Source organism: Doryrhamphus excisus, linkage group LG10, assembly GCF_037039965.1.
Source record: "Doryrhamphus excisus strain RoL-2023G ecotype Guam linkage group LG10, RoL_Dexc_Guam_v1.1, whole genome shotgun sequence".
Taxonomy (NCBI): Eukaryota; Metazoa; Chordata; class Actinopteri; order Syngnathiformes; family Syngnathidae; genus Doryrhamphus; species Doryrhamphus excisus.
Genome location: NC_136366.1, coordinates 18,173,480 through 18,188,921, shown reverse-complemented (window position 1 = coordinate 18,188,921; position 15,442 = coordinate 18,173,480). Strand labels below are relative to the sequence as shown.

Here is a 15,442-nt window from a genome sequence, read left to right as displayed (position 1 = left end):
GACTTTATGTCTACGGTTGAGTTCCCATTCCGTGTTTCGTGCATCTACTTGAGCTGGGGAACACAGCTGTCTGCAATTGATAATCAGGTTCTTAAGCTCAGCGTCATCACTTGGATGATGGCGCTCATTGTTTTCCGTTCCATGCTGTCATCGAGACTGTGCTGTGTGTCATGCTCTATTATATCTTGTGCTTATCGGTTCGGTTTTCTCAAGGTGCCTTTTACACTTTTTTTACACCTTTGGTTAGGAATTTTCTTGCGTGAATCAGCAAATTCACACAGATCATTACAAAATAATTGAAGTCTGACGGATCACTTACACACATACACAGTACACTGTATAGTACAGTATAGCTGAATAATAAGCAACAAATGTAGCAACTTCTGATCAACCCATGTTAATTTTAGACTTGAGATAATTTCCAGTTAAACCACGGCCACTTCAGGGTGGTGTCATTTCATTTCTAGAGGGCTCTAATACTGTCTAGTAAAACATATTTACTAAAAGTTTGTATGCTCTAACTACAAAAAGATTCTACTTCGCTTCTGACTTCTGACACGTCATTTTTTCTTTTAGTTCTTTCCCTCGTAAACAAATGACTGACATATCAATCAAGGGTTTATTAAGCGACGCATCATCAATAACAACAATAATATCTTTGTCTACACATTTTTGTAATCATCGGCGACCAATTGTTGCAGCCCCTGTGGAAATAATTAGCATATATTTCCATAATTCCGGATGAAGGGCACAGAATAAACATGCTTCACACTGACATTGGCCGTAGCTGGCAAGATTAGACGCAATAAGCTGCTTTACTTTGAGAATAGCAACAATAAGAAGCTGGAGTCTGCAAACACAGACAGTGAGGCGGAGCTGCAGACGCTCTCTTCAAACGTGGCACTTTTATCGTATCCATCAGCAACATTTGGCATTAGGAGGTAAGTCAGCTGTTTATCTGGGAACATGTCTCCACGAAATGTTTTTGTTACTTTATTGGTTATTTTTTTATTACCACTGGCAGCTCATTTCTTCATCACACAATTCAGAGGATTTTTGGTTATGTTGCTTGTTTGTTGCTCTTTTCGGACAGCTTTGTGTTATGAGTGACAAAATGTATTTTTACTATGAGCTTTTTGCCTTTGTTATTTTCCATCCAGTTTCTATGCCGCTTATCCTCACTAGGGTTGCAGGGGTATGCACCGAGGGCCTAAAAAGTCAACCACGCAGTTACACAATTAATCGGAACATAAAAGTTCAGATTAATCGACTAAGAAAATAATCATGTGTTTTCACCTTTCTGCAGTGATGCTGCAGGGATGATACCATGAAATACGACCTATGACCTATGACCATGTGTGCAGTTCTTTTAAGTTGATGTTGTCCTTTTTTGTTTCCTGTGGTCAAACATACAATACAAAGTGTTGTCTTCTGTTCCAGTTGATGGTAGGCTGCAGCGGATTTATGAATGGGAAAGAGAAGGAGGAGGAGACACAGCAGGAGGATGAAGAACTCCAGCAGCAGTAAAAGTGAGTGTGTGGTTGGTTTATCTGAGCTTAGCCAGGTTAGCCTTCACTTTGCTGACGCTGCCAATTGAATGCAGTGTGAGTGGAACATGCGTGACGATTCCATGATCTGTCTCAGGCAGAATCCCTTTCTGATTGATCGTGAAATGAGTGACACGTAAGCAACTTGTGGCTTTTAAAAGGAAAGTTTGGCAGCACTGCTGACCCTGGATCAGGGAAGGGACTAGAAAAGATGTCCTAAATAAGGGGTCCGTTTATGTCGTTTTTTTTCACCCTACAACCAGTGCTTCTCAAATAATGGAGTGGGCCCCCTGGGGGAGCCGGGTTAATATCGGTGCAGACCTGCCAATATGTCTGAATGTGTCGTACTCAGTATGCCATTTGACTTTTCAATACTTCACTGCTTCACTGCTCTCCATGTTGGTGCATTTGCTGCTTTCAGTTTCGAGTGAATTCAGTCTGTACAGTACGGATAAATAAATGGATATCATCAGTTTCTCAATTGTATTTCAAATTGGGGGTGTGCGAAGATATTTTCACCAAGCAATGGTTCTTATTCAAAGATTAAGCGGCATAGAAAATAAATAGATGATTCTCATTCGCTGGCAAGTCATCAAACAATTTCATTGGCTCATTTTGAGTGACGTGACCTGTGATCGGTCTGCGAGCATGTTTATGTCATGTTTATGTCATAGTATATTTCCCATTCATTTTAATTGGTCACTGGGTCAGATTTGGCGATGGCTGTGCTAAATAAATCCTGCCATGTCTAATATAAGGCAAAAGGCAGCTAGGTAACCCCACTAGCAGGAAAAACTACTGCTTGACACATGGAACGTGGACACCTCATTAACTCAAGAGGGGACAACGTGGCCCCAGAGGAGAGCAGCTCTAACTGCCAGAGAACTACCATGTTATAGGACTAATAACGCTCAACGAAACATGTTGATGAAGGATCGATCCGTGAACCTGAGGGTGGCTACACTTTCTTCTGATAAATGCACACAGGAGCTGAGGACAGAATCCACAGAGTTGGCTTCGTAATACAAACAATTCCACTTTGGCAGCGGTCTGATATCCCTACTGGTTTAAGCAAGCAGGTGATGAAACCTCAATTTTCACCTCACCATCATCAGTGCCTCCACCCCGACCCTTGCCAGCAGTGAAGATCCCAAAGAGGCACTCTATGAGAGCCTTGACTCCACCGAAAAATTGACTTCCCCTAGCGACAAGCTTTTAATCGCACTAATTTGCACACAGACTGAAGGATGCATGGAAATGGCCTGACGTTGCTTACTTATTGAGGCAGCCAAATAATTCTAGGACACGTGGATGCATCTAAAGTCTAAGAAAAGGCATCTCATGGACTGCTATTGTTTGAAGGGGGACAAAGCGAGCACCTTTGAATGAGGGAGAGAACAAGTTTCTTCATTCCTCAATCAGCCTTCCTTGGTGGACCCCTGGATGGACCTGAAGTCAGTACCTGAGAAGCTTGACTTTCTTCGATCAGTGATCAGGAAGACCGACTCTGGCAAAGCGCCTGGTATGGATCTCATACCTACTGAACTCTTCAAAGCAGCTGGTCTCAACATCTTCAACAGTTTCCTGAAGCATGTGGCATGAAGAAATCATACCAAGCCATTTCCGAGATGCCACCATTGTCAGAGCGGACTGCGGCAATAACCAGGGTATTCCTGTTGACGATTGCAGGCAAGGTCCTGGCAAGCGTCATCCTAAATCATCTGAGCAACACCACATCGGAGGACCTGCAGCCCAGAGCCACAGCCGAAGAGCTTGACAGCCTTAGACCAGACCAAAGCACTGTTGGAGAGAACACAGGAGAGAACCCAGACCTCGACACGTCTTCTGTGACTTTGTCTTTGACGCCACCATAAACTGAGAACACTCCGGACAATGGTCGCAAAGTTTGTCTGTCCCAGTAAGTTTGCACTCTTGATCTGTTTGTTCTATGATGGCTTTGAATTCTCACTAATGTCGGCATTCCACAGCATTTTAACATCTTCAGTGTTCTGTTCAGCCTAATTTTCACCTGTGTCTGTATCCATGCTGCTTATCACCAAGAAAGAAGGTTGTATCTGAGATACAAGCTGGATGTCTCCCTCTTCGATATACAGTAGGGACAACAAGTATTTGATCCACTGTTGATTTTGATGGTTTCCCACTTGCAAAGCACGTAGAGGTCTGTCATTTGTATCGTAATGCTAAGAGTCCACTGGGCCCGCGGCAGTTGGTGACATTTTGTGCCAATGCAATTTGCTGTGGCGCCTAGTGTCGCCAATAAGGTGCCTTGTGGCCTCCCAACTTTGGCGGCAAGAAAATTTTGTAAAAGCTGCAGTTATCACCAGCACCAAATATCAACAAGCCGACAAACAATGATGAAAGCCAACCTTCCAAGAAGGAAGAGACGTTTACATCGGAGCTTCAGTAGTGATCCCATTTGGGACTTTCAATGTCATCAACTTGAGACATAAAATGTAACACTCCTGTGGGCCTAGCATGTGGTCTAGCCTCCTTTAAGATCTTTTCCAGCTACATAGGCGATGCACAACAAAGAAGATTTGACCCAAGACCCTTTTCGAATTGTAGAGAAGACGCCAAGGAAAATGTTTCATTTGAGGAGCTCTCACAGTCTGACAGGCCTTGGTTATCAACTACAAGCTGTTGCTTTATGAAAGATTTCAACAAATGCCAAAAGGCTAAACCCTGGATTCCAAACAACATCACCGCAGGACACACAGAAGGTCTGTTACCACCAAGAAGATGTCAGACCTTTCCTTGTATGTCAAACACTTCAAGCTTGACACAAGAGGATCCTCTCCTCCATGACAGGAAGTATTTTCCCACGGGAACCGTCTCTCCTTGGATCACATTTCCTCTTCACACGAAGAGTTTGGGAATAGCAATCAGCCATGATGGAAAGTCCACACCTTCTTACACGACCTGCAATGAAGATAACCCCAGTGATGACAAGAATAGCATGCTGCAAGACCCTGATGATTGTGATCATAAAGAACTTGAACGTGAGGTGGTAGACGGCGGCTTGGACCAAGAAAGAGTCGTTGACGTTGAATTCGTTCCTCCACCCTGCAGTGGATCAGAGAAACACGTTTTGCAAAGCAGATCGTTGTTGTCGCTTCACAACAATGAAGTTACAAATGAAAAGTCAATTGTTGAGGCAAAAACTAGCTTACCACAGCAAAGGTTTCTGCAGATGCCTGCTAGCTTGGGACTGGAGAGCTGTATGCAGAAAGACTATCGGACTTTACACAACAAATGGCCCTTCGTTAAGCACCAATGACGACATTTAACTGGAAGCACGTTCTGAAAGAACAGCAGATCCCACGCTGGCTTTGAGGAATGAAAGAAGGAGTAGGCAGGATGAGTGTGATAAACTTGAACCATCTGCGTCATGTGAGGTGCAGATCAACCAGCATCCCAATAAGAGGGGCGAGCCCATTTCCAGATGTAACTTAGTCATATGTAATCAAATAACTCATTTGATACGACTACAGGTGGTCCTCAGCTTCGGGTGGACCTTGTTATGATGTTTCCTCGCTATGTACTTTATGTGCGCCCATAAACAAAATAAAAACTTCATTCTGGCTTGTAAACACGTGAACTGATGAGATCATAAATAAGGAGAGCTAAATTGCATGGAGTTAAAGTTTGAGGTCTTGGTGGAGGATGCAAATGAATACATTGGTGTGCTTCAGCAGGGAGGGTTGCAAAGCCGGCAACTGCATAAAAGCATTCCGAATGTGTGGAAACTGGATATAAATACTCATCCGGCGGGACATAGCATTTAACACTGGAAAAATTACCCTGCACATGTGTATAACATTTATATTTTGTATAAATGTCTTATGCTACTAAGCCATTTACATCTGTTAGATTATTATATTTATAAAAATGTAATTTATACAGCATTATGTACGTACACATTACTTGGATAGCTGCATGTCCATAAGAAATCCAAAAAATATTTGTACTTGTATAAAGCAATACGTGAAGCTAGGAGAATGTACATCTGCTACCTTAAATATCTCATGTGGCATACCTCAGGGGTCAATACTGGGGCCAAAACTATTCAACCTATATATAAATGACATATGTGAAACTACAAAAATCTTAAAGCTAGTACTAGTTGCAGACAATACTACCACCTTCTGTTCTGGAGAGAAGATGCTCGAGCTAATATAAGAAGTCACAGATGAAGTGACTAGATGAAGAATATGGTTTGATAAAAACACTGAACCTAAGTAAAACTAAAACAATGTTATTTGGTCAGAAATATGCACAAAAATGCACAAATAAAGGGAGACTAAAGTATAAGTACGAGCACCACACAACATACCTGCATGGTGCCTTGCGTACATGGGTTGTACATGGGTTGTACATGGGTTGTACATGGGTTGTACATGGGTTGTACATGGGTTGTACATGGGTTGTACATGGGTTGTGCATGGGTTGTACATGGGTTGTACATGGGTTGTGCATGGGTTGTACAGGGTGCTTACAATGTAAGTTTTCCTGCCCGAGTTGTGTGCTCATTTTGTATTTTGTTGTTACTGTTTTATTTCATTGAAAGGAACTCTGGTAACACGAGGACCATCTGTACTTGGATAAATGTCTCTTGTGACCGCTCACTTCAATTTCAGGTTCTCTGGGATCCAAAGATCACCTGACACTTGCTAGCCTGAGAGATGCAGACAGCAGTAAGTCAGACTCGTGGGCCAGGAGACGCCAAGCGTTTAAGGAGAGCAAGCAGCGGAGCTCTGTGGGAGGAAGCTCCTTTACCAGTGATGTGACAGAGGAAACAGGTACTTGAGGATATTATTATTTATTGAAAGAACTTACACATGAAAATGAGACATTTGTACTTTGACTGGGATTTGGGTCTTGCATGGCTTAATCTTTGAGAATATGCCGCTGGCAGGACCAACCAGACATAACCCATTACATTCTGTTTTTACAAAATAACATAAAATATACATTTACATTAATGATCATTACATTACACAAACAAATAAGTCACTATATTCAGTGCAATACAAAATGCCTATATATGTACATACAAACTATATGCAAAACTATGTACACAATGAGACTTATTTGTTATCATTAGTAGCAATGTGGCTGCACAGTAGTGAGTGGTTAGTGCACAGGCCACACAGCAATCCCACCCTCGGCCATCTCTGTGTGGAGTTTGCATGTTCTCCCCATGCATGCGTGGGGTTTCTCCAAGTACTCCCTTTTCCTCCCACATTCCAAAAACATGCTAGGTTAATTGGCGACTCCAAATTGTCCATAGGTATGAATGTGAGTGTGAATGATTTATGATTGCAGTGATGAGTGGGCTGCTGACTGAGATGATTGCTTTCGGGAGTCTGTGGAGGAGCTCATTTTCTGTATGATTGCCTGCGCCTCTCTCTCTGTGGTGGTATTTTGGTTAGAGAGAAGGTCACTGGAGTGGCTGGAACAGAAACCTATTGCACCGTTCCTGTTCTCACTGCATGCGTGGATTTGGGGTTTGCATAGGTGAGGTTATTGGTGAAATTGATTTATGTGTTATTGCTGATATTGTGGTAATAAGATGACAGCCAATCATCTTTGAACAAAAGAACATCAAAAGAACACACAAAACAGGGTGCACCAAAACGCCAAGATAATGGTCTCCAGTAATTCCTTTGTAGTTGGAACAATCATTCATTCATTTTCTACCGCTTTTTCCTCACGAGGGTCGCGGGGGGTGCTGGAGCCTATCCCAACTGTCTTCGGGCGAGAGGCGGGGTACACCCTGGACTGATCGCCAGCCAATCACAGGGCACATATAGACAAACAACCATTCACACTCACATTCATACCTATGGACAATTTGGAGTATGTTTTTGGAATGTGGGAGGAAACCGGAGTACCCGGAGAAAACCCACGCATGCACGGGGGGAACATGCAAACTCCACACAGAGATGCCCGAGGGTGGAATTGAACCCTGGTCTCCTAGCTGTGAGGTCTGCACACTAACCACTAGACCGCCGTGCCGCCCCTGGAACAATCATGATATGTGAAATTTGATTGTCACATTGAGGATTTTGCTCCCCTCCCCACCCCCCAGTATCAGAGGACACTCACACCACGGACATGACAATTAGCGTCAGTGAAGACAGGGGCTTCTATGCAGAGACTTTCCACTCGGCTGCATGGATATACCAAGGAGATAATGCCGATCCTTCCGGGCTGCGCAGTAGAACTGGAGCTGTTTCAAGTAAGCTGTATCTGTCATTCATTTAAAAAACAACCAAGTTGCGTAATGAGAGCAGTATCAAAATAAAGACACAAATGCTCTGTTTTGAAATGAACTGTCAGTTCGGGAGAGGACTGTCAAGATCAACAAAGGAACAGGAGAGTACCCTTGGGGCTTTCGAATACAGTTCTCAAAACCTATTGTGGTTACAGAAGTCGACACAAGTAAGTGAATCCTTCAGAGACAGCACTTCATGTTTTTCATCCATGAAACTCACATTGCATCACAATTTACACAGGAAAACAAAACGAGGAAAAACGGATGTGTGGCCTTAGGTGGGTGTCCTGATCCCAGGTGCACTTATGGACATCCTTATGTATGTACAGTACATGGGGGTAGTTATATGAACAAACTGTGGGGAGCACAGAAATGCAGTAACGTCACAATGTGCCAGTTCCTTACAATCACATCCTCCATGTCACACAGTTGTTGCCCATATGGGTGTTGAAGTCGCCCAGTAGAACTGTAGAGTCACCAGTGGGGATGCTCTCCATTACCCCTCTGGTAGACCCCAAGAAGGCAATAGTCGGGACCTTTTCCAAAAGTGACCCTCTGGTTCACTGGAAATAATTCCAACCCAGAAACCCATACTGAGGGTCGAGGTGAGCCCAACCTCTCACACAAGCTCAGACTCCTTCCCAAAAGAGGGGTTCCGTCACCCAAGAACCAGACTTGGTGGACCATTGCACCAGACCCTTATGAATGCCTCCTCAGGTGGTGGGTCTATAAGGGGCGGGGACATGTGACATGTTTCTCTTGAACTGTTCTGAACCTTTAAAATGTGAGACCAGCATTCTCATGATGATGATGAAATGGTACAAATTGTAATGTCTTTCACTTGTATAGCGTTTTTCCACACTGTTAGCACATTAATACAGCAAAGTCTCGTTATATCGATATTGTCAGGAGTCTGAAAAAATATCGATATAACCGGACTGTCAATATATCTGATCCTGCGCCGAACTGCATTAAAAGTGGGCAATAATGCACTCGACATTGTTCTATAGCATAGAACAATGTCGAGCAGCTTAAATCAATCCTTGCTTAAGGATTTCAATACCAAAAAAGAACACGGCGAACGGCTGCTTCCAGTCAACTTTATTTTTCACACTTCCACCACCAGAGCACAGCACACACACCGATTCCCGCATTTCCTGGTTCACAGGTCATGCTCAACCCGCCCCACATAGCTGGCCAAACACATGCCTACAACAGAAGAACCAACTGTGTTTGTGGTTTCTCTCGTGTGTATAGAATCTATACACACGAGAGAAACCACAAACGTGATTATTGCAAGCGATAAAAAGATATCTGAATACAACACAATTAAATACATGTATTTGTATGCTTGTGTCTTCGTTGGAATAGGTGTGTATGCTATGTCAGTTGGTTCTTCTGTTGCAGGCATGTGTTTGGCCAGCTATGTGGGGCGGGTTGAGCATGACCTGTGAACCAGGAAGTGCGGGAATCGGTGTGTGTGCCGTGCTCTGGTGGTGGAAGTGTGAAAAATAAAGTTGACTGGAAGCAGCCGTTCGCCGTGTTCTTTTTTGGTATTGAAATCCTTAAGCAAAGATTGATTTAAGCTGCTTTTGTATCGATATAAGCAGACCAAATTGGCTGGCGGGAGATGAAAAGGGCATCGTAGTAACCGGATTATCATAATAACCGGGTATCGTACTAACGGAACTAATTATATCATAAAAGACTAGAAATTTGCCGGGAAATGAAAATAGTATCGTAATAAGCAGTAATTCATTATAACCGATATCGATATAATGAGACTTTACTGTATAATGATGATGCAACATCAGGAACAACTATGGGCTCAGTATCTTGCATATTTGGACATGATCCTGGGAGGGCGGAGGATCAAACCCTCAACCTTCAGGGTGAAAGATGACCACTCTACCACCTGAGCTATGCTGTCCCATAAAACTTTACCTGACATCTAGCCACGATTACACTTGTTTGCCGTGACGACTGCAAGTGGACGTGCTGTCATGTTCCACACGTTGAATTTCATCATCACTATCGGCATAAAACTGGTACTGATATGATCTGATATCTCATTTTGATACCAACTTCAGCTGATACCATCCGACATCTCCATTCCACATGGTACATGACACTGAAGTGAAGGAAGCACATGTAGCTGAGCTAGTGAAGGGTGGACAGCAATGGCCTGCCATCGTCCCAAATGTCATTGTTGGTGTGTGTTTAGACGGGGCAGCAGAGGAAGCAGGTTTGATGGTCGGCGATTACATCCTGGCTGTCAACGGGACTGATGTCAGGATTTCCCACTCGGAGGCTGCTGATTTGGTTCGGCAAGGTATGGTAGTTTCATTCTTCATAATAATAGCCAGGCTGATTGCATACTGGAGAAAAGTGAGAACATTTGACCATAAATGGATTTTAGCTGACCTTCAGTGTTGATTTTGCAGGTCCAGATGAGCTAGTGCTAACTATCGGGTCAGATATTGCCGGAAGTCCCAATACTCCAAGACCAGCATGCCGTGGTTATCTCCATAAGCGTACCCAGTCCGGCCTGATTAAAGGCTGGAGGAAGAGGTGGTTCGTACTGACGCATGACTGCTGCCTTTACTACTACAGACACAAACGGGTGAGCTGTGGTTCATCATTCTACTACATGCTTACCATTAACACGACTTTTGTGTATATTACAGGATGAAGGCAAGAGTCAGGCTTTAGCGGCTTTAAGGATGGAGGGGGCTGAGGTGGGCTTGGATTTTTCCTTGGGAAAACCATTTGTGTTAAAGTGTCGTCCTCTGGCTGGCAATCGAGTGTTCTACCTCTGTGCTACTTCCAAGCAGGAAATCAAAAGGTAGCCACGTGAACAGGAGGCAGTGGACATGGTATGATGTCATCTGAGAGAAGTGTGTATATAATGATGTCGTGATGCGGTTTTAGATGGCTGGAAGCTATGGACGGTGCTATTCATCCAGTTGTACAGGTAAGATTTATAACACTATTCTTTTGGTTAGCATGTTAGCCACTCAGTCAGGAGGTCGAGAAGATCTCCATTTGGGCATCTCTGTGTGGAATTTGGCCTACAGCGTGTACCTGGGCATGACCATATAAGGAAGTCTGGGTTGCATCGACATTAGTGGAACTGATGGAATAAATTCTGTTGAGTGTGCATAGCCACCCAAACTTCCAAATGCGCTAACCTGCCTCACAGCTAGGAGACCCGAGTTCAATTCCACCCTTGGCCATCTCTGTGTGGATGTTTGTTTGCATGTTCTCCCCGTGCATGTGTGGGTTTTCTCCGGGTACTCCGGTTTCCTTCCACATTCCAAAAACATGCTAGGATAATTGGCGACTCCAAATTGTCCATAGGTATGAATGTGAGTGTGAATGGTTGTTTGTCTATATGTGCCCTGTGATTGGCTGGCCACCAGTCCAGGGTGTACCCCGCCTCTTGCCCGAAGACAGCTGGGATAGGCTCCAGCACTTCATGAAAATGAAAATGAATGAATGAAAAGTGGAAAAGCATAATATGTCCCATTTAAGATCTGACAATTTTCTTGCAATTTTTCTACTGGTCTTAAAATGTTGATCAGGATCAACGCCATTACAAAAATTTCAAATTGTGAATGTAATATTGTGAATATAATATAATAGTGGTCACTAAGTGTCACTAATGTTTGATGGGACAATCTTAACCTGAACAACAAGCTTTTATTGCAGGTTTGAATAATCTCACAACAAGCACACTAATCCCTAACATAGGCTACTGTTGCGGCCGTAATCCACAACAAACCAAAAACTCAACTCTTCCTGTTTGCCCCACACTCTGCTTCCCTCGAAATACTAGTAATGCCTAGTAGTTATTATATCTACTGTATTTGGCAATATGAGCGTAAAGCTAATTTATAGGATTATTTCATGTCTCGAGGGCTCTAATAATGTTAAAAAGTGTATTTGAAGTTTGCAAACAGGTTTTCTATGCTGTAACTATAAAAATATTCCATTTGGTGGAAACTGAAATATCACAGTTGGGTCTGGAACTGATTAACTACGACAAAAGAGGGATAACTATTTTTGAAAAAGGTGAAGCTGTGCAAGTGGCAAGGCATTACTGTATGCAATACTCTACTTGTCACACTAATTATACTTGGAAGTCAGATTAATACTCCTCTCTCTGGTGTTTCAGCACCATGTGTGGGTGGATGTCACCAGACACAACGGCGTTCTGCCCCCACTGGCTGTGAAAAGCCCCGAGAGCCTGGGATTGCTTCACAAAATGGACAAGAGCAAGGACGTGTGGGTGCAGCACTACTGCATCTTAAAGGATGGCTGCCTCTACTTGTACAGCGGGATCCGTGCAACCCATGCACATGGTACACAGTGGTGAAAGTTTTTGTCAAAAATACTTGAAGCAATAATTGAAGCTGATAAAAAAAAAGAACTGCCTCTATTAAGGTACAGTTGCACTCAGGTGTGGTATTAATTAAAACCTCAAGATGAGCTAAGCTAACCTTAAAATGGACTCAAAATTTTTGACATGAACCAGAATACATGCTAACCAGGGCATACACTAACCAAGGTTCCACTGTATTTATTGTTTTAAATATCTTTGTCAATGCATATTGAAATTTGACCACTCACTGGCGGTAATGCACCCCCCACCTGAGGGCTTGTATGCATTGTTTGCATCATGTCTGGGCCATGCTTGTTGAGATTTAAATTCTCCCAAAATATTGACATGCGATGCCTGCAAAAATGGTGGCCATTCCGCAGTAAATGCTAATTACATCCATCACATCACATGTCTTCAGGTGGAATCTACCTGCAGGGATACGCGGTACGAGAGCAGCCTTTTGGAAGCAAGAAATCCACCATTGAGCTGAAACCTCCTTCGGATGAGTTCAAGACGTTCTACTTCTGTGCAGAGAATCCCAATGAGAATAAACGGTAAAGTGTTATGTTGCAGGCGTAGTATTGTAGGCTGCAGTGGTCTAGGACTGGAGTTGGCTGAGGCTGATAAGAAATGAACAGGAGATGATGGGTTACTATAATTAGAGCTGCTGTGCGCACACTTGAATGCTCGTCACACAAGAACGACTCTTTGTACACAAACAACTTTTATTGGAACTTTTGGCTTCATTGGTCGGTAAGTGGAATGTGGAGATTAGTTAAACCAGAACCCCACCCCAACCCCCCCAACCACACACACACCCACTGCACCAAATTTCAACTGCTTATTGGAGCTATCATTTATACAACTCAATTACTCCAGCTTATAAAATATGTACAATGAACGCTCAGTTAGTGTACGTCCCTGGTTGGTGTGTTTTTGTTAATTTGCGTAGTTTGCGTACATTTTCTGGTCCGGTTCCCTGTGGCGCATGTTTTATTGTGTTCTTAATGTATTTTCATCAGAAAACATCCTTGTTAGCAGCTTGCTAATACATAACAGGAACCGGAAATCAGCTCTATCGCCCGTCTATTCAATCATTGAAATGTAATTACAATTGTTTGCTGCATGTAAAACTATACAAACGTGTTTTGTGTTAATATTTGGGGCTTTCTGGAGCAGATTCATTGGATTTTCACTATTTGTTATGGGAAAAATGTATTAAGTTTGAGTATGTTTCAGTTAGAGACGAATCTTAATGATGCTAACCAAGGTTCCACTGCATTTTTATTTGTTCCAACAAAAATGAGCATTGAAAACGGTTTGATGGTCTCATTGTTTTGTTCCAGATGGATAGTAGCTTTGAAAGCGTCGATACAGAAGTGGCTGCCTTTGCATCAGGCCCTTCAGGACGACATGAATGGATCGCCATCGGCCACAAGAACGTAGCAACAGTTTGTAGATTGACAAATGTGTGTAATGAGCAAATGTTTTTTGTGCATGGGGTGTTTTTCTACATTTTATTATGTAAACTAATGTATTTACAAAAAATACTCCAATATTTTCATTTTCACTTTCACATTTTACAGAATAAATGTACTAATGTACTAAGGATAGGGTGCATGTACTTCATATACACATAAAATGTAAGGAAACTAATGTTTTTGAGTTCATTAAAAAAATAAACAAGTGGGACTAAAAGAGGAAGACTTATGATCAGAAAACAGGACATAAAAAAATATAAAAGCTGTTTCATTTGATGGGCTACAAAACATAAAAATATACCAAGACGTCAGAGTCCAATGACACACAAAGACAAACAGAGTTCATTCTTGTAATAACCGCTACACGTGTGAACACATGGGCACAACTGGACGGGCGACACCCAAAAACACAAGGCAGGAAACACAAACACCAGATCCTCCAACATGCATCACTTTTCCAGTCTCCGAGGGAAAAATCATCACATGCTAAAGACAAAACCTTACACATGATGAAGGCCTGGTGGCCTTCTGGTCTGGTCCAGACCTGATGACCTAATGCCCCCTACTGACTTTATCGTGCAACTTACAGAGTGGACTCTCAAAAACAGCGTCTTCCTATTTCAGGGCTAAAGGGGGCAGCTATGATAGCCACCAATTATGCAAAACATGCACGTTTTTGGAATGTGGGAGGAAACCGCAGTACCCCTAAGACTACCTGGACTACCCGGGAAGAACATGCAAATCCCACGCAGAGATGCCCGAACGGAGATACAAACCCAGATCTTCCAGATTAACCACTAATCCACTGTGCGTCCCCACATATTCCATTTGAAAAAAAAAACTGTGTGACCAATCTTACTCTAAAATCTTTTTATTTTGTTTTATTTTTTGTGTCCCGTCCAGCCATTGGGGCAGATAGTATTGTTGATCTAAATGCCTTTACATGCTAAACAGATTTGCTCTGTGTCAGGAAAGGTGTTGGCTACAACTTCCCTGTATCATGAAATTTTATTTGCCGTTATTTGATGTTTTATGCAAATTTGGCGGGGGGGGGGGGTGGAGAGAGAGACAAAAACAGCAGCAACAACAATTCCCATAACAACAACAGTGACAAACAGAACAGTTAAATGTCAATGATGGCTAAGGGTCACAATGGAGATGATATCAGTGAAATGAAACAGTCCAACTTACCAGTAGCAATAGTAACAATGAAGACATGAACCGTGATAGTAAACACAATTACAGCCATACGGTTACAGTAATTAAAATGTCACTGCTTGACATCATTATTACTGTAATAATAGCATACCAATAGCATAAAGACATCAAGGATAAGATGGTAGATTGTATAGAGAAGCACCCATGTGCTGTGAGTGTCCATATGGAGGTGTGTTGTGTATGTGAATGCGTGTGTGTGAATGTGTAATTGTCACTGAGAATGACAAAAGGAGAGGGACTGCCTTCTACCACCCAGCAAACCCTGCCCCGCAAAGCCAGGTCAAGCTCTCACTGCCAGAGATCCACCGGCCCCGTGGGTGTGGGCAAAGCCAGGGCCGACTCCCCAAGACCAACTAAGCCCAACTGTTAGAAGCTAATTAGAAGTCGAAAACATACCAGTGGTTACATACTCGGTGCCTGGTTGTGGATCTGAGACCTCTTGATCCCCCGCCCTATAACACCCCGGACGCCCCACCCGGGGACGGCTATTTGTATGTATTTATTGTTTTAAATA

The 15,442-nt window shown here is 42.9% G+C and overlaps 1 protein-coding gene across 3 annotated transcripts; it reads left to right on the top strand.

Annotated features, from left to right (window-relative positions):
• The first annotated feature begins 828 nt into the window (after positions 1-828).
• pdzph1 (PDZ and pleckstrin homology domains 1) lies at positions 829-14,503 on the top strand. 3 transcript variants are annotated; one of them, XM_058064658.2, is made up of 12 exons: positions 829-941; positions 1,441-1,529; positions 6,206-6,367; positions 7,660-7,809; positions 7,911-8,012; positions 10,070-10,177; positions 10,290-10,468; positions 10,533-10,690; positions 10,777-10,819; positions 12,023-12,209; positions 12,648-12,783; positions 13,576-14,503. In XM_058064658.2, exons 2-12 carry the CDS (start codon positions 1,469-1,471, stop codon positions 13,673-13,675), a joined length of 1,386 nt encoding a protein of 461 aa, XP_057920641.2. In that variant the 5' UTR covers positions 829-941; positions 1,441-1,468; the 3' UTR covers positions 13,676-14,503. The 3 variants fall into 3 exon arrangements, with proteins under 3 accessions (XP_057920641.2, XP_057920642.2, XP_078650364.1); XM_078794238.1 differs by lacking the exon at positions 829-941 and adding an exon at positions 952-1,356; XM_058064659.2 differs by lacking the exons at positions 7,660-7,809; positions 7,911-8,012.
• Positions 14,504-15,442: the final 939 nt, after the last annotated feature.

Excerpts from the sequence above, each read along its gene's own strand:
- pdzph1 (XM_058064658.2), top strand. The coding sequence starts at position 1,469 with ATGGGAAAGAGAAGGAGGAGGAGACACAGCAGGAGGATGAAGAACTCC. Across the intron at positions 10,469-10,532 it reads ACTACTACAGACACAAACGG|GATGAAGGCAAGAGTCAGGC; the intron begins GTGAGCTGTGGT and ends TGTATATTACAG. Across the intron at positions 12,784-13,575 it reads AATCCCAATGAGAATAAACG|ATGGATAGTAGCTTTGAAAG; the intron begins GTAAAGTGTTAT and ends GTTTTGTTCCAG.